The 20,372-nt window shown below is 32.4% G+C and overlaps 2 protein-coding genes across 2 annotated transcripts; both read right to left on the reverse strand.

Moving 5' to 3' along the window:
* Positions 1-3,459: 3,459 nt before the first annotated feature.
* Positions 3,460-12,797, reverse strand: LOC148204721 (uncharacterized). Its single transcript, XM_088096354.1, has 17 exons — positions 12,612-12,797; positions 12,452-12,514; positions 12,208-12,362; positions 11,614-11,724; positions 11,298-11,363; positions 10,796-10,879; positions 9,875-9,961; positions 7,117-7,208; positions 6,961-7,021; positions 6,663-6,722; positions 6,296-6,356; positions 5,820-5,927; positions 5,298-5,416; positions 5,142-5,213; positions 4,950-5,035; positions 4,612-4,708; positions 3,460-4,178 (listed from the first exon to the last, which is right to left on the reverse strand). Exons 1-17 carry the CDS (start codon positions 12,745-12,747, stop codon positions 4,047-4,049), a joined length of 1,590 nt encoding a protein of 529 aa, XP_087952480.1. The 5' UTR covers positions 12,748-12,797; the 3' UTR covers positions 3,460-4,046.
* Positions 12,798-15,083: 2,286 nt separating this feature from the next.
* LOC148204722 (cellulose synthase-like protein E1) lies at positions 15,084-19,176 on the reverse strand. The gene is made up of 8 exons (XM_088096356.1): positions 18,734-19,176; positions 18,304-18,631; positions 18,050-18,190; positions 17,802-17,936; positions 16,893-17,105; positions 16,541-16,768; positions 15,945-16,292; positions 15,084-15,786 (listed from the first exon to the last, which is right to left on the reverse strand). The coding sequence occupies exons 1-8, from the start codon at positions 19,003-19,005 to the stop codon at positions 15,238-15,240; spliced, it is 2,214 nt and encodes a 737-aa protein (XP_087952482.1). The 5' UTR covers positions 19,006-19,176; the 3' UTR covers positions 15,084-15,237.
* Between the last annotated feature and the right edge of the window lie 1,196 nt (positions 19,177-20,372).

A 20,372-nucleotide genomic window follows, 5' to 3' on the forward strand; every position in this document is an offset into this window, starting at 1 on the left:
TCCATGTGCACCTTTCCTCTACCAAATTAACCATCTTTCTTCCACTTTTTTCCTACTCTATTTTTGCTCATGCACTTACTATATTGCTTTCTCATTCATTTATTTACCCACCATCTCCTCTATTTCACACCATCTACATGCATACCATTATTACATTACATTAATTAAAGACTTTCTACACTATATATATCCTCTGACCTGGACTCAGGAACTATATTTAATGCTAAACTGTTCAGATCCGCTTAAGAAGCTGATTTTTAATACACAACAATCTAAGAACAGATCTTCTATCATGCTCAACAAATATATGTTTATCTATGTATGTAAAAAATGTACTTTAAGTTTGATTCAACCCATAAAATCGATTTATAAAATAAGGTTTACACTCACTTGTATTCTCTGTATTGGTTTTATTTCTAATCAACGTAAAACTTCCAACAATATATCAGGCATATATCAAGTTTATAAATATAATGACTGAGCTGGTTTCAGTTTTCTTTTTTATATCTCTGCATATTTTACTTAATTCAGTGCGAGAGTACTTCCTCTAACACATAATCATGTAAAATTTGAAAAGAATACTAAACTGAGAAAATGGTCCAAGCCATAAATAACGGGGAAATATAGTACACTTTTTTTGTTAAAAGGTTTGTCTAATGTTGGATATGATTTCTCAAATAAAAGAAAAAGATATGTTATTTCTAATTAAACCTGCAGTTAGCTTCAGCTACATAAAATGATAGAGATATACAAATATATAGATAGATAGATAGATAAAGTCTTTCCATGCTTTTAGAATGAATCATAACCAATTGCAGTGTGTTTTAACGAAATTTGCTTGATCTGTAGAGAAGTAAATTCATGTCTTAGTTTTTATCCTGCTGTCTGTTTAGTTCCTCCAAACTACTAAATTTGGATCTTTTTTGCAGAAGGATCAAGAAAAGAAACATGTAGGCTCCTCATAAGGTGAAAAATTAAACATGATGCTGGTTTTGTAAGTATATTGAATGATTTTAGGTGTATATATGATAAAAATTCTTTAGAAATGATATGGTATATGCACACTGATATGGATATGCTGTATCTCATGAAGAATATATAGGAGTGAACAGTTAATTAAGCATGAATTCACCTGCATAATGAATCTCTTTCATCCCAAATCAGCCTCACCAACTTAAGCTTTTCTCCTTTTCTACATAGGATGCAGAGAACTATGCTGATGACTAACCTTCATATATAGGTAGGAAAGAACTAATGGAGGGATAGTAAGAATATAAAGGTCCAACAGAGAAACAAAAAGAGTTGAGAATGCAAAAGCATTCTGAAGATGGAGTTGTGAAGAAGGAAGATGAAGACACTTTTTCTCATGAACATGATGAAGGCTCGAGAATGAGGAGAGAAAAACGTATCAAACAAAAACTCTATCAAAGGTGAATATGTCACCCCAATAACCATATAGCGGTTCTTATATAACATCAAGCTCATTCAATTTAGCAGATTGTACTGTGTGTGTATATATGTATATTTATGTATATGTATATATATATGGTTTAGCTAACCTTCAATAGGTGTAATAAATGTAGAGATGTATTCTTAGGAATATCACCTAAGTAATTAAATGCAATGATGGCTAACTGATTTGGTTCAGTTTGAAAATGAAATTTATGTGCATGAAGTTTATCCTTTTTTATGTATTATTAATTAGTTTTGTTAAGGAATTTTTTTATTAAATACTTATTTTTGAAAATAATGACAATTAATCCTAAGGAATTGTCAAAAAGAGAGTAAATAAAAGTCTCTTAATTAACATTTCCTCTGTTTCTTTCATGTGTTGGTTAAAGTTGCTTAATACAAAATAAGAACTGTAATAATTTTTTATATAAATGTAGTGAGATGACACTTTATTTTATTCCTTATCACTTTATATTTATAAACAATTGCATGCAAGACTTTAAGATAAATTCATTCAACGCATCAAATTTGAGACAGTGGAAGTTTGTGAAAAGATGACAAAGAAAGTTTTGTACTATTCCACTGAAACTGTCTCCTGTGTGTGGTTAGTTGAGTGCACGGAGCCAATGAACTACATTGCTGAATAAGATCCTAGGTAGCATTTTGCTTGTATATGAAAAGAGTTTAACTTTTATTAGTAACATTGTACACATTTTTACATTGTTAATCAATAAAAAAGTATTCAATGCCTGTGCATGGTTAGTGCAAAAAAAATCATATCATCAAAATGATTAGTGGTTTATCAGTACTAATATAAGAAAATTGCAGATATGAAATCATTTATTCTCTGGTAGCAGTATTAGGAAAAGAATACACTGATACATATCCTTGAGAGAGAGAGAGAGCAACCAAAACTCCATCTTGTGGACCTGGCTTCCTGTTTTGGTGTTTCAAAGTAATGTCAGGGACCATGTTGTGTGTCTCTATGATCTATGCTCTATAGGGTTTGGTTTTTCTCACTTGTGACTTCTGAACATAACAGAGAGGATAATAGTTTTCATGACACGTTGTGGACATGCACAACAATTGCTGATGCTTATCAGTCATAGCCCTATGCATGGCAATGCATAATTCAGATACGCCAAATGTACTCACGCAGTCATGGTTAACTCTGTTGCTTTCTCCTTATCATCATTTCCCATGGAACAGCTCATCACAAGCACTAACACCATCTCTCCAAACAGGTGTTAACATACTATTCACCCTACAATTTTTTTTTTCTGAAAATTACTTTTTTTTAGTATATTTAGAAGTTAGTCTAAGGATTACATCATAAATGTCTAAATTAGTATTGAATTGAGTTGTATTACAAGTGTGTTCACAGTCACCATTGAGTTAGTGCTTGGAATATATAGCACTTTCAGAAACGAAAAAAACTTGAAAACTGCATTACTGTATACTGTTATATGCTAAAAAAGAACAAGAAAAAAATGAGAGTAAAGATTCTGCCAAAGGATACTCCTAGGGTGAGAAATGCACGTTATGCCTAAGTAAAGTTTTTTTTAAACTTGAACAGAATATTGTGACACTAGAAAACCATTGGCATTCATTTCTAGCATTTCTTAACTAGTCTTTGCCATGCACCTTTTTGTATGGACAAAAGTTACAGCTGCAGCTATAAGTGCCTATATATAATTTGCCACCAGTAACATTAATAGCTCTGCACCTCATATGGCAGCGTCACAGTAAAAATAGTTAAGGGTATTAAAAACTAAACCAATACAGCAACAGGAAATCATAAAAATTGATCAAAACCAATTTGTACTAAATGTTTTGATCTATCACTTTTCCCTTGAATATTCGGTTTGATTCAGATTAAAAATCAAGGATCAATCTTATATATAAAATTTATAGTTTAATAGTTAATTATCAGAGCATTACAGCAGACAATTGCAATGTAAGTTAGCTAAGAATATTAAAAAAGTGAATTATAAATAGGTCAATAAATGAAAAGAAAATGTCTCTTTATGATATACTTATGTATAGCAGTTTTAAAATAATATCAACCTCTAAAACTAAATTAAACTGTAGTTTTAAAAATTGATTTGGTTTGATTATATTTGATGTTTGATTCAAATGACTTTTTAATACAAAACTGAACTAAATCAAACTACAAACACTCCTAAAAGACAACATTCCAAGTTAACAGCTACTGAACATTGCACTCAAAGTAATCTCTTGAAACTGCAGCAGAATGCGTAATTATGCTGGAGAAATCTTTGAAGCTTGGACTTTCCATTCACAAATAGTATTTGTACTTCTTTTAAGGATCACCAATTCATCATCCTTCCAGAGCTCCTTGTGAAATAAAACTTATTGACAATCTCATCTCATATAAATCTTTTCTTTGAGAAATTAGAATGCCTGTTCTGGAAGTGCAGCATCCCACTGCAGGTTAAATGTTTGATTTCAAAGTATGAAGACATGAAGAGATATACCAGAACAGCCACAACTCATAAGCAGCCTCTTCATTTTTCATCAATGACATCTATTTGGCAATAAATCCACAAAGGATTCCTTTTCAGAAACTCATTCTATGAATCTCGTACCAAACGAGCAGCAAAGGAACCATCTAGTGAATGTTTAACTGGGTTGGAGAAAAAGAAACCACTGCTTGTCACAAAGTCAGGAGGAACATATCTGTCTACAGGATCAATGCGGAAATCCTGGAATTCAAATAATAGTAAATTAGCACTTGAAATATTAGAGGGGAAACCAGAGCACTTCCAAAGAGAATGATATGCATGTTGTCCCTGTTTAATCCATTCTGCTGTGTCAAAAACTCAAAATGGAATCAGACAATCATGTCCTAAAATGTTTACAAGGACCTAATCAAAGACATGCAGAACATTTAATTTCTATAAACTTCCAGTAACTCCAAATGCTATTCAACAACATTCCTGAGACGTAAACAGCATCCAATTTCTCTTAAGAAGCCCGTCACCAAGCTTAAAAAGGAGGATTTGCCATTTAAAACATCTTCCATATAACAATTCAACTAAAGCTAATTTGAAGTAGTGCGATTCAGAAAAGGAAAGAGTATTTTAAACAAAAGATTAAAATATTTGAATAAGATTAGTGAATAGTGATCATTCTTACCGGATGTCTTACAAGAAATGCAGCCACCCTGTCATCGTTCTCTTCAGGATCTATGGAGCATGTACTGTAAACTAATACTCCCCCAGGTTTTACCAATCTAAATGTGCAAAAAAAAATGCATTAGGGAAACAATGTGTCATTAGTTTCATCTACTACAGAAATTATTTCGAAATTAGTATACTCAATTTTTCATATCAGCATACAACAACAAGCCTTGATTGATTATGCAATAAGCAACCAGCATATGAAGCTTTTCGTCACTTCATTCAATGAATTCACTGGATAAAATATAATGTACACAAACAGAGAGGAAACATCAAAGAGAATCCCCAGCTTACTTGGATGCTGCATCCAGTAGCTCATCTTGTAATTTCTTCAGTTCTTCCATATCCTTAAGCGCCCTGTTCCAGCGCAAGTCCGCTCTCTTCAAAAGCCAATGAATAAAACAGATTAATAAACAAGATAAGCAGAATATACTAATTAATTTGTGAAAACAATGACAATGAGGAAACATATTATAACACAATCACCTTGGATAGAACACCAAGTCCAGAACATGGAGCATCCAACAAAACTTTGTCACTCTTAAGTTGTTCATTATCCTGGATAAAATCCAAAAGAAAACTAATAAGAAATAATTACATAACAATTTCAGAGTTAACACTTACAGGAAGAAAATAACATACAGTCAATGTACGAAGATCAGCATGAATGGCGGTAATGACACCATCCACTTGGTGCAACTTTGCTGTCTCTTTAAGAATTCTCAACCTACCACTATTTACATCAACTGCAAATACCTTACCTGAAAACACAAGCTTTCCTTTTATTCTGCTGAATGGAAAACGAAAAAAGCAAGAAACTAGTATATCAACAAATTTTGAAGTTAGAATATTGTTGACAAAAATACAGTCTCATAGCCAGAATGAGTGAAGATCGAAGGAGATTATTATCTCCAACAGAGAACACGATTCCTGCTACATGTTATGAGGGGGTCCGTGGGGAGAGGGGATCTGAAACGATGTTCATGTTTTACAAAGCTTATTATAATTCCAACTCCCAGGGTAAGAGACCTAACTCACGAAAACTATAAGTATCTGAAACAAATCTCCTCGAAAGAAAAACAAAGTCAAGAAAATATCTATCAGAGTACCTGAAGAAATTGAAATTCAATATGATTTAAGAAAATATCTTAGACAAATTAGTACCTTGGCCACTTAAATGAGAGGCCATGTATAGGGTCTTCCCACCAGGAGCAGCACAGCCATCCACGATAGTTTCACCAGGTTGAGGATCCACAACAGAAACTACTAGACCTGCAATCAAGGATGTGACACACTGTACGATAATATATAACCATGTAAAGTAAAAATTTCTTTAAATTCAAAATGGAAAATAAAGACCGGTTGAAATCTATACATTGATTAGCATATTAGGTAAAATCGTGTGTATGCTAAATGCAAGGCCTTTGGTCACAAATTCCATCAATCACAACAAAATCTTACAAAGAAAACCCATACAGGAACATGAATGCATAAAACGATGTAGTATTATCCCTGGTGGGTCATCTAGCAAAGAAGAGGCCAGTCACAGTGTTTCAAGTAAAATGTAAAAGAGGAGAAAATAAACTTTAGATATTACTGCCTTATATGAATCCCTTCTATGAGAAAAGTTGACAGTTGACCTGCACTTTCATCCTGAACTGAACATAAACCCTTTTTGAGCAGACCAGCATGAATGACAATCTGAAATACGAGCCTACAATCAGTCAGCTTAAACGAGAAAGTCATGCTTACTTCATAACAGATAATAACAGCAAATATAAATATAACTTCAATGCCTCCCATTTGAAAAATATAAGAGAAATGAAAGTAAAAGATAACCCACAGTAAGCAAGTAGTCAGCTAAAGGGCAATTACACACTGTTGAACCTATGAGCTATTATTTACATAAGGGAGAAAATATGCATATAGTTCAGTCCGAACGGATATTCTCCTCTAATGAGTGTTCGACACCATAGAAATTCATAATACTCGTAAGGAAATTTATACCTGCAACCCAGTTTTGACACGAACAAATTCATCTAAATACAATGAAAGCTTGTGAGGGACCTGAAACTTAAATCTGTCAGGAAGACATTGACAATATAGAGAGTAACAGGTAATATACAATTTTATAGTGCAAATGTAACATGAACTTCTACTCAAACCTGATAAAAAAGAAAGGAATTCATTCAAAAACAAACTGCACAATTTTATAAATTTACAAAAACATTAAACAATAAAAATAAAATAAAAAGCAGATACTATGATAAGCAAATGCCACATTCAATCATGGCAGTGGTAGCACCTTCAATGCATTAAGCTGTGCCACAAGGTCATCTCTTGAAAAACCACTTGCACGATTTGCTCTGAAATTATCATAAAAATATAGCTTGAGTTCTTTATTATGTGTTACATGCTACCCCAGGTAGAGCACAAATAAATGGAAGAAATATTCACTTGCCTTAAGCTGAAACTGGGCTCACTGTTGTTCCATATCATCAATTTAATGGCTTCTTCCTGGCCGAGATACTTTGTCCATCTCCTTACCATCCACTGCAAAAGGAGCAATAAGAAAATGTTTTTATTAAATTTTACCTACCTTATTTTGTTGATAGCAACTTTAGTAAATTGCAAAGTTCGTTTTGTTAACTCTTACATTCTAGTTTGGTTAAAAGAATACTAAATTATTCATTATACAGTGGTCCTCTTCCTGCCCTTGTAGGATCCCATGCCATTGGCACCTTGGGTAGTACTATTGGAGTAATATATCCCTACTATACTTTGATTTACAGAAAAAGTAAACTAAAATGGTTATGCCAAAAAAGGTAAACAAATTTGTTCATTGTTATGAGTTAGAACAGAGAAAGGAAAATTAGTGGTTAGTAAGTTAGAGGGGTTAACTGATATAGATAAAACATATGAGGGTGTAAGGGAGATGGTGACATTTTATGTTTTATCAATTGTAAACAAAGCATTACCTTTGTGTAAAAGGTTAAACAGAGGAGAGATTTGTCTCCTTTGTTCTGTTCAATTAATTCAATCAATATTTTTTCTTCTTTTTGCCTCATTTCCATTTTGGGGATGCAACATTAATCATCACAGCTAACCAATTTTGTTAGACAAAAATCTTTAGACAATCAACTATTGACTTCAACTATCTAGAATGGAAAAGCAAGACTAAACATGCAGCCATAACCAAGAAATGCAAAGGGAAAGAAAAGAAGGATTTTTTATTGAATAGAATGAAAATAACACGAAATAGGAGAGCAGTCTCTCCTTCAAGGGCTTCCCCTTCACAAAGAGCTAATGCTCAATCTACAAAATTGACATTCTTTTCTCTCATCGCCTTTCCTATTTATATCTAACACCTCAAGTAACTAACTCGTTAATATTCTAAATATCTTAACTAATTTCACTTATCCTTGTATCCTAACAATTCACTCCTCCAAAAATCAACCTTGTCCTCAAGGTTGTAATAGTGGAAGTTTGATCCTGTGGCTCATCTTCATCACTGTGATCTTCATCTATCCTTCTTGAAAGCATTGTGATATTGTCCTATCATAGGAAGGGAATCCACTGGCTACAACTTGCAAATTTTGGGCCTGGAGGCCTGGGTGGTGGTGGGGATGAGATTGGATTTTGTATAAAAGTCTCTAAACCCAATAAGTTGAAATTCCAAGATTCCAATGTCATTGATGTTCCCACCACCTTCATTATCAAATGAGTCCAACAATCATTTCTTATTCATATTATGGAAATCTGAACCCGGGAATGATGCTTGGTTGCATGTCGATCTTCATCTTTCTTATTGGTTAACTTTATAATCGGATTATCAAGAAACTGATCATAAGTCCATAATCTTCACTCTCTTTGTTGATGCATCCACTTCTTTCTCCATAATGATTTTTATTTCTCTTGCTAATCTCACCACATTTTTTGTTTTTTCTCCACTACAGATGGTGTGATTCTTCATTACCCAACCTTCTTTACTTCTACTTTCAGATTTCAAGAATTGAAATGCATTACCATCACACTTAAAACTACTACTCTCTGAATCAGTGTCCCCTTTTATACATCTAAATGCTGGTCCTCATGCAAGAACACTGTGGAAGTTTCCACTTATTTGCTGCAAGATTGCATCTCAGTTTTCTCTTCTTTTTTCATGGAAGTCAATCTTTCAAAGATATTGCTACCATAACTATCTTTGAATCTTTTTACCAAAGCCGTGGAAAATGATTCCCAATGAATCTGGGTTATCTTGGCACAAAATATAGAACCAAAGCATAGTCACACTCATATAAAATTGGCTTAGTGGTAAAGTTAGAAAGGAGGGTGAGAGGTTGTGGGTTCAACTCCTCCCACTAACAAATACTAACATTTGACATTGCCAATAAAAAAAAATAAAAACAGTCATACCCTCCATGCTCATGAATGAATTCCTTGCATCTCAGAATTTTTCGGTCCTAGCAATCGAACCAATTGGGTCTGCCGCAAAACACTGGCAGCTTCACCATGGCCCAAATTTGTGCTTCCTAATTAACATCTTTTTTTTGTCCTCTCCTTCTCCCCCAATTTATCCAACTAACACCTCAAGAAACTAACCCATTAATATTCTAACTATCTTAACTTATGTCTCTTCTCCTTATATCCTAACAGAATACTCTTAAAACTCTTCTTGCAAAAAACAGGGATAGACATTTAGGATATATTTATCTAGGCATTTGATCTTAGGTACAGCAAACTTATGTTTGACCAATGATACTAACCTGAGAAAATAAACAACCAAGAAAACACCTTTCAAAGTGAGAACCATTATATTTTAGTGCACTGTATCTAAATCCTGAAATACAAATTCCACCTTCGAAATAAAATTTTTTTGGCCTTCAACGTTAGCCTATTATGTTTTGATAACCACCACAAAATATTAAGAAAATAACAATAGCATAACACTTTAGGTATGCAAGAGCAAGGTAGAAAATGAGTACAAACTAAGTATTGATCACATAGTTCTAATTCTTTATTGATTTTTTTTGTTTACAACAATTTTGAATATCTTAAGCTTATACCGTACCCATACTTTAATGGTATTGAGGTTATTGCTGAGCACAAAATAAAAGATTTTATGGTTATCGGTCTCTGATGCATGATTCCTAGTTTTGAATTTTCCTGTTAGAATAATGAATAGTGGTATAGAAAAGTGAAAGCAGTAAGTCACTCACAACTGGATGTGAGTGTAGAGTAGCCAACGCACGTGCTTGAGCACGGTCATCACCCTCCACTTTGGGCAAAGGAAGAGTACCGTTCTCCTGCAAACCAAACATCAATGGATTTGATAAAATTCTTCATGATTTATAGTGTTAAGAATTGGACTTTGTTGGTTTGTTGTTCCACCCGCTATTAGACTACCCATTAATATCTAATTTCACGTTTGAGATGTATAAACCTCGGCGTGAAGGGTGTATTGAAAGTCCAACTTCGACTAGAGATAAGACCAATTTAAAGTATATAAATGGGTGCAAACCTCACCTTACAAGTTAGTTTAGTAGGGTTGAGCTAGATTTAAAATCTTGAAAAAAAATTCTTCTCAATCATTCCGGGGTGGGCTGCTTACTGTATGTAACGACTTATTCACTCTGACAAGGTTTCAATCGAAAAGGAAGGGTTGGACTCTATCTAGGTCAAATAAGAAGACTTGGTCTAGGTCAAATTAGAAGTGGACCACGCAAAATAAAGTTGTATATTATATAAGGCTGAACATGAAGAAGAACACCAAGAATAAGTCATTACAAATAGTAAGGACCCACGAACACTAGAACGGGAATAAAATTTTTCAAGACTTTAAGCCTAAGTCAACCCTACAAAACCAGAATAAAATTTTTCAAGACTTTAAGCCTAAGTCAACCCTACAAAACCAGCTTATAAGATACTGAGGTATGTACATTTCGAGCGTAGGACTAGGTTCTAATCCATGACTCTAATAGCATATTAAGAAGTGCATTTTATGCCTAACTCTACCCTCACAAAATCAACTTATAACGTGAAGTTTGCACCCACTTATATATTCTAAATTTATATTATCTCTAGTCGATGTGAGACTTCCAACATATAGTTAAAACATTCAATATACAAAAAAATAAAACCTTAAGTGCAACTAGCTTTCGGAGGATTCCATTGACCATGTTTCCAGCCCCAGGTCTAAGAGCAACTTTAGCAAGCTCCACGTTCTGCATTTCATACAGCAGATTCATACTACAATTAAGAGAAGGTTGGAACTATAGTATATTCATACTACAATTAAAAGAAGGTTGGAACTATAGTGTATATATTATATTGAACCAAAGCCTCAAAATTATAGTAACATGACATCAAAATTTATTTTCAAAAATTAATTCTTCTGAAAAAAGAGAAGAAATATAGGTTGAATTTCAAAACAATAATCACTCTCATAAGCATAACACATCACCAGTAGACAACATTAAAAAAATTGAATTCAGTAAATGAAAATCCTTTGCAATTATAAATTTAGTTCATATCCATTGTTCAAATTATAATCTTTATGATATTTTCTCAAGCCTCAGGCAACATGAATCCAATCCAACCAATTCATTACTAAACAAGAAATACATATGGGCCATAAAATACCTCATCTACAACAGCATAAGGTGGCATGTCCAATTTGACAACCTCATAGAAGCCAATTCGTAGAATCTGAAAGTACTAAGATCATTAAAATGCTCAAAGAACATAAGGACTCAGGTTGATGAATGTTTAACAACACCATGTACTTTATGGCAAAAGATCCAGCAAAAAATCTTTAATGGCCAGTGTTCACGAAATTTAAAAAAAAAAATGGAATTTTGCTCTTTTCTTTATCCTCTGTTTGTGCTGTATATGATGTATTTAATTAGTCAGTGACTGAAACAAACATGATCGTAATAAATATAGAGCTCAAATTCACCTGTAAGAGAAGAGGTTCCATGCTAGATATATCTTTATCATGACACAGTGAATTGATCAGATGATCAAGATATCTTCTCCAGCGAATTGTGCCACCAACAATGTCTGTGACCTATATAATTTGTAGTACGAATAGAGAAAATAATCAATAATTTGTTGATGAAGTGACATGAAAGGGAGTTTAGTTTAGAAGTCGAAATACTTAAAAGTTTGAGCCTAATAAGGGGTGATAATACTCTGGATTTTGCAAAGTCTGATCAAATAGGAGAAATTGGGCGAAGTAATCAACGTCTAAGTAGAACTGTAAATCAAGCATTATACTCATACAGTGTGCTTAATCTCTGATGAAGACAAGCGAGCAGTCAATCATTCCCATATACCACTTTCATAAAGAACAACAAAAACTCATTTGCATATTGAATTATTGATATGCAACTAGAAAAGTTGTTGTCATTACCAAAGCATCCAATCTTGAAGTTGTTAGATATTAAAGAGAACATTTAAATATAAGAAAGAACATTTTGCAATGTAAGTTGTGAAGCAAGCACAGAAAGGATTCAAAGGGTTCAAAGTAATAACTAACTAAATTACTAACCAATCTAAGGTCATGATGACTCAATTCCCGAGTGCGAAAACCGAGCGTTCTTTGAACATATCCCATCTCGTTTTCACCAGAACCTTTCCCTTTCTCGTTGAGAAGGTCAGCAAAAGCACCACCGAGCTCAATTCGCATCAATCTCACCGCTGAAACTACAACATCGACAAAAACCAGACCAACAAATAAAAAACTCCACTTTCTTTCAAAGCACACACGACGATGAGGGAAAAAGTGGATGCACCAGCTCTGTGAGGAGAAACCTCTAAATTCAGCTTCTGGGGTTTGAGCAAACGTTTGCCACTGCCTGAAAGTTTCAGTTTTTATTCAATAGTGAAAGAAGCATTGAATGAAGTAGGAGCATTGTAGCAGGAGATGAAAAAGCATGCTTTGATTGTTGTTACCTTTGACAGTAGGAATGGATATGTTGGTGGAGCGGCTTCTACGGGGAAGCTTCAATGGCTTGGAAGAAGAAGATGAGGATGCAGCTTTGCGGGGTTTTGCGGGGACAGGTAAAGCCATGTACAGCACCTGCGCCATGCTTAGATTCTTTCGACTTCTGATTCTTAATTTCGTAGTCTTTTCTTTGGGTATGCTTTGGATAATAAAGGTTTTTATTTTTATTTTTTTTTAATTTTAAGAATAAACCATCAAATCAAAATTCCAAAAAAGAAATATATAATTCTTTCAATCATATAAAAATTATTAAGTAAAATATTCTCAGTTGATTCTTTTATTTGTTCGAATATTTCTATTTTAGAAAATGTGATACAATTCTATTTTTATAATTTTAGAAAATGAGTGTTATACACGAGAGTGTGATAGAAAAAATCTCAATTTAATCAATATATTTACTATTTTAATTTAATTCAATTATTGAATTTTTTTAAATTAAAATCAAATTTAATTTTTATTAGAATAATATTTTTAAAAATAATATTAATATTTTTATTAAAATTAATATTTTTTAAAAATATTTTTACCAAGATTAAATTTATTTAAATTTATATCTTACATTTAATTTTATTTAAATGTTGTTTTAAAATTTTAAATATATTTGAATTGATATTTTATTACATCATACTTTAATATTATTTTAAAGTATTATCATTATTATTTCAACTTAGATATATTTTATCCTTGATGCATCATTTGATAAACTTGGTTGTGATGGGTTTCTTCCTTTCCCATTTGAAGTTGCTACTCCTTTTTTTCAACACTGAGTTCTCTAATATATCTACACTACAAATAATTCTCCCTCTTATCCAAAAACACCATTTCCATCCTAAATTTTCTCCTCTTTTTCCTGGAATATCTCTTTTCTCCGGAAAATCGTTCATCATCGTATTCACATTGCTATATTATTTTCTTTTCAATGACTAAGATTTTCATCAATTACATTTCATCATCTCTTCCCTCAGATTATGATTGTCTGAATTTTTAGATGAATACAGTTTAAATCAGAATTTCTTCATGGTGCGTATACAAAGTGAGAAAAAAAAAAGTTTGTGACGCAGGTCGACCATTAAAAAAGCTTTGTGAATGGGAAGTTAACCATCCTTCTTCTGCTGAAAGCTACACCGAGCAATGATAAAAAGACAGGTGGCAAACATATCGGAAAATTTTTCTTTCCATTTCATATTAACAGTAAGACAATAGTACATGTTTCTACTTAAATGGAACCAGGATAATCGCGTTTTTTCACTCCGCACTCTGATAATTGATCAGGGTATTGGAATGACATGCAGAATACCCTCCACGCTCAATTCATAATTTTTCTCCATAGATCTTTTATAAATTAATAGTGAGTTAGAGGTGAGTTTATCGAGATTAAACTCTTATTTATAGAGTTTATAAGAATCTAACTAACTAAATTACTTCTTAATGATCATTAATATAAACTTTAATCACTCATTAATAGTCGTTGTAATATTAATTACGCATTAATTCTGCTCAACTACTATCGAGGGAACAAACCAAACGACAGTAAGATGCTTACTTTTGCATTGATCGCTCAGTCTTGTCCATATAACCTGCCTCTATGTCTGATGAGTTGGTTATAAACTCATAGTAACCGTACATATTTTTCAAGGGAAAGACTACATATTGAGATAAAATAATGCAAGCAAATTAGAGGATAAAAGCAAAGACTGCATCAATGTACTCAATTGAATAGTTTCAAGAAGACACATGCAGTGAAAGCCAATGTAGTAGACTTCATAGAAAGAATGGTTCGCATTCTACCCCTATCTTTCCTAATAAGAATGGCTTCGTACGTGGGAAAAAATAGAACATATTGATATTGAGATAAAAAAAATAGAAAAAAATGAAAAAAAAAAGGAAGAAAGGGCATATCTTTTATTTATTATTATTTATAGGAAAATGTTTTTTTAACAAATCTTTTTTATAATTTTTTTATAACTGTTTAAGTGATAGATTGTGATGAGTGTCTTTTAAATATAATGAATAAATAGTAACACATAATTTATTATTAAAAAATTGTTAACCTCTTTAACTTATGTTTCTCGTGCATAAAAAGAGGGTAAAGTTATTCTTCTTCTTGAGAAAAAAAGATTATATTATTTTCTGATAGCTATTATTTAACTTATCAGAAAACATATCTATGTTTCCAAAAACAGAGAACCTATAAAAGATTAAGAATATATATGAACGAATTGAAAGTCTTCAAAAAGTTCCATTAAAACTGAAATTGATTTATTTAGCTCTATATATGCAATCTCTCTGCAGCTTTTAAAACCAATTACAAAAGTTTTGTGAATGGGATGTTAACAATCCTTCTTCAGCTGAAAGCTACACTGAGCAAGAGATGATAAAAAGACAAGTGGCAAACAGAATCACTTGCAAACAAAACCATATTGTTGTTGCAGTTGAACATTTCTTTCCATTTCAGATTAATAGTATGGCAATAAGTACATATTTTTCAATGGAAAGACAACATATTGAGATAAAATAATGCAAACAAATATCTTTGCCAATCAGAGGATAAAAGCAAAGACTGCATCAATTTACTCAATTGAATAGTTTGAAGAAGACACATGCAGTGAAAGCCAATGTAGTAGACTTCACAGAAAGAATGGTTGGCATTCTACCCTTATCCTTCCTAATAAGAATGGCTTCGTATAAGGGAAAATTGATAAAAACCAAAAATCCACATAAAAGAACTTGTAATGCCATTTTCTCAACAAAAGCACCTTTTTCAAGGACCAAATCCTTTAAAGTTGAAAGCAAACAAAAGAGATTGAGCAAAGCAACTGTTGCTAGAACAGTGAAATAAGGAGAAGAGGTTCCAAACTCCATGATCTCTTTCTCGTAACGTTGAGCAAGATCATCTTCTGTGACCTTTGACGTGAGTAAAAATGATGAATTTGAACGTCCAAAGAATCCTAAGATGAAACTTAACAAGGAAAACAGAAAGGAACTCGATCTCACGTACAACCACATTCTCATACCATTGCACCAACCTTTGATTGATCCTCCCTTACTCAAACCCTCAATCAAACTATAAGCAATTTCCCCAACAATTACACATGCGAAAGGTATGAACCATAAGCTACACATCTGTTGAACCAATAGATTAAGCACAAATATTAGCAACATTATTAATTAACTGTTGAACCATGAATTTTGAGTAATTTAGAATGTGAGTTTGTGTTTGATGTGGAGTTTGAGAGAAGAAAATGCTGTAAAGTTGTGATTTTTGTGAGAAAAGGACATACCTTTGGAAAGAAGGAAATGCCCTTAAGGAGATAAAGTGGAGGGATGATGGAATAATATAGTACTGATAAGGAAGTGATTGCAAAGGTGTTATAATGCAAATATCCCAATTGTAGGCCTAATTTGACCTTGTTATGACCATAACATTTAGGTCTGAACTCAGAAAACAAAAGTTGCAATTCACCTTCACCCCATCTTCTCAATTGAACCAGTGAGCGAAGTAAGTTAGTTGGAGCAATACCAGAAAAAGCTCTTATTGATGGGTTACAGTATACTGATTTCCATCCTTGTGACTGTATCCATAACCCTGTTACCACGTCCTCCACAAGACACCCATATATTGAACCAATCTACAACAAAACAAATCATTTTGATTAGAGTAACGTATCATGGCACTTTTACCTTTAGTTTGACACATAGTATAAGAATAAAATGATTATAAAAATGTAAACTTTGGTATTTTTTTAAAATAGGAAAGAGTAAAAAATAAAGAATGGTAATATCATTTGAATGTAAAAGAAATTAGGTGTGTTAAAAAAATATTTTTCTTTTTTATCATGATTGTGAACGTGAAAGTGTTGAGAGATTACTAAATTACCTTTTTCCCCCATAAAGTATTTTTCTCATAAGTGCAATCTGCTAAAGCCTTTGAATTTTCTGCTAGTTCATGCAAGTTTACTTCAGTCACCTCATTCTCATTCTCATCATTCCAATCATTTTTGTATTCACCACTAAACTTGTTCGAACAGAGAGCCTCTCTTCTAAGAAAGCAACAAGTTCCAATGAAAATAGGGCCACCAAAACCATCTGTGCCAGCGAGGTCTATCTTCAAAGTGATCAAGACAGTGTAAAATTACTTTTAGCGAATCTATGCTTAAAGAAAGAAAATTACTACACATATTTTCATCAAAATTAATTATATATTTTCAACACATTTTTAACTAACTTACCTGCAGAATTTCAAATAAAGAATTCCCGTAGAGATCATTCTTTCCAATATTATCAAAACTTTGCGGAAATTGCACGTAAGCAATTTCTGAGCCTTTATCTTCGTCCATGAAGAAACATAGAGCGTCTCTCACTGATTGAGAATGGGTTGAGTACATGTCGCAATCTAGAATTAGAATGATTTTCCCATTGCTAATAGTTGAAGACACTCTTAGCTACACACAGGTCAAAGAAATATAATGTTATATTCAATGACTCTGGATACAATAATATTTCGTGAAAGGTTACGGACGTGTGATTAAGTTTAATTAAAAAATTAAGTTCAGTTTTATTTTTAAGAAAACAATTTATCGTAATTTAAGTCAACTAAAATTTGAAATTTTGGTTCTCTTGAGGGAAAAAGAAAAATCCAAACATATTAGTATAGGGTTTAAGAGTTGTTCCACTAATTTATAAACATATATATATATATATATATATATATATATATATATATATATATATATATATATATATATATATATATATTAACATCATATTACTTCAAAACAAGATTTAACCCTATGAGATTCATAAAGTTGATAAATTTGACACGTGAATTAATTTTCTTTTAGACTTTTTGTTTTTAAGTTGTACCTATATACATAATCCAATAAATTTTTATACCCACGTCATATTTACTATTTAATTTTTAATGTTGTTTCATAAATATAAAAGTTCACTTTTTTAATGAATATATGTGCTGGAAAAAAACATTTTCCTGTGTAAAATAATGTATATATATATATATATATAATAGATGTAAAAATTTATTGGGTGTTAAAGAATTATGATTAAAAATAATTGAGAGTCCATTGTCCCTTCAAATTTTTATTTTTTAAGAAATGGAGGGTTGAAATTATATGTATTACCAATGAATTTATAGCTCCGGCTTTATAGTGGGTATGATACTGAGGTCTCTTTTCACGAGCCATATACACTAATGTTGGCAAAATACAGCCATCTTCATCCTTTGATCCATGAAAGTCGTTTTTATGCACAACTATCTGTTAAGCACAACACCAAACATGATCCAAGTTACAAGACAGTCAAAATATTTACTTAACGATCATATGTAACATGTGATTCTCTCAAACACAGTTTTAGAAAGTTAATCTACTTGAAGGATAGTGTCGTGATCACGTCGTGAGGTATATGAATTCTCCCACTGGGAAAACCCATTATGCTTAGAGCGTGCTTCACTGGGTACACCCAACTTGGTTGCATCTTCTACTCGCCTTTTCATTTCTTCGTATAGTTTCTGCAAATAAAATTCAAGAACATCGTTGTGACAAGGTACACAGAGTCTTCAAAGCACATTGTATGAAATCGAGATGAAAGTAGAAAGAAAAGTGACGGTGAATATGTGCATACACGGATGGTTGCCAAGTGTTTGACATAGATATGATCGTGTGATTTTGTTGAGGCATGAGTGTTGTTGAAAAAGGCAGCAGGTGACCTCGGTTCCACCTTAAATCTCTTGCAGAATGGAACCCAATGCTTGGCAAAGGAAGAAGCCTCTAAAAGTGCATAAAAGGTTATCTCCGAACACCCATCGTCTGAGAGATACACGCTCAACTTCTGAGCCGGATAGTCATAAGCCATCACAGATAACACCGTATTAATCACCATCAGCGGTGGCTCCACCACAGCATCCGCCGTGAACACAAATATGTCCACTCCCGGCAACCTACTCTCATATCTGCCAAATTCAAACACACACAAAATGATGAGTAGTTACGTTGGAACATGGAAGTTTGGGTTGTTGTACAAGTTTTGTATAGTAAAGGTGGAAAAGATAAACCTTTGAGAGAGTATGTTGGGGAAGGTTGTTCTGAAGACCATGTTCCAGCGAAGGGCTTGATAAAAGAGCCAATAGATGCCAGACCAGAGTTCTGCAAGAAACAAACCAAACCATGCCCATTGGCCAGCTTCCCCATTTGCGGGTATGTGGGTGAGTCTGAATGCCCAGACAAAGCATATGGCCAGAGACACAGAGACAGCATAGACCCTCCGAACGTGTCTTGCTCTGTCTTTCCTAGTCTCGAACAATGACTGCTGTTCACCACTTCCCATTGCGCCTTCTGACTCACTCCTCTGTGTTCTTGATGTCGACGTTGAGTGGAGTTAATCCTCTTTCTTATACAGCCATAGACGATGATCTGTTATGAGTGATGGATGCTACACTGACGGTACCACGAAGACTCCAAACGAAGGTGACGAGTGCACTGACGAATATCAGCAATGATACATAGTGATCGACGCATACCGCCAGGGACTAAAAGTCACGTGTTTATGTTTATAACGATAGGACAGAGTTAGTTTATTAATAAAATAATACGATGAAGAGTATATTTGGAATTAAATATTGTGAGAAATTAATAAAATAATAATTATAAGATTTGTGATGTGTTGAAAAATAAATAATAATTGTGAAAGTGCTTTCATTCGTAGAGTTAAAGGTGTGTCCTGTAGATGAAAAAGTCAGTGATCGTAACAAATTAAAGCATTGACAAAAACAAAACGTACGTATACTCTGGTGGGAAGTTCCTTTTCAATAGTCCCCATCGATAGAGTAGATTAAAAGTATCATTCAATGGGTATCACTAAATTCAACTTGCATACTAACTCCAAAATAGCCAGCAATAATTTAAGAAATACAAAAAAAAATCCAAAGAGAAATTCGTTTTTATTATAAACTAAATGTTAAATATTGCATTATATGTAAGGTGTTTCGAGTGTACAATTGAACGTCTATTTAAAATATAGGAAACAAAACGTGGAAAAAAAATCGTTTTATATAATAGTATGGATAAGTTATCTAATTTACAGTTTTATAATATTTTCTTATTTACATTATTAGAGATAAAACATACTTTCTAAGAAGCAAATATCTTGACTTTTTATTTTGTGATATGTAACACATACAACAAGTTGTACTTTTTACAAAAATTATAATTGAAAATGGTGGTTAAACATGGAGAATAATAATCATTTGAAATTGTTGTACAATATCCGTCTTTTAACAGAAACTTATTTATAGGAAGAAAAAAAGTTTATTGACATTTAATATACACTAAAAAAATTATATATATATATATATATATATATATATATATATATATATGTGTGTGTGTTTATCATAAATAACCATTATAAAACTTATTATGAATTTATCTTTTAAATTGATAAAACTATATTAAGATTACACTAAGAAAATAACTCTAAAAAAATAATTTATCAAAACGATAAAATTTGTTGATAGTTACAAAAACATTATAAAACTTGTTGATAATTACAAACATATATATTAATAAATTAAATTTATTAGTGTTAAAAATATATTAGTAAAATGTTTATTGATAAATTTTCTCAATAAATATAAAATATTCATCAATAATTATAGATGAATTTTAATCATCAGTCAATATATATTAGTAAAT

This window comes from Vigna umbellata, chromosome 1 (assembly GCF_029865625.1).
Source record: "Vigna umbellata cultivar VRB3 chromosome 1, Vumbellata_1.0, whole genome shotgun sequence".
NCBI classification, from domain to species: domain Eukaryota; kingdom Viridiplantae; phylum Streptophyta; class Magnoliopsida; order Fabales; family Fabaceae; genus Vigna; species Vigna umbellata.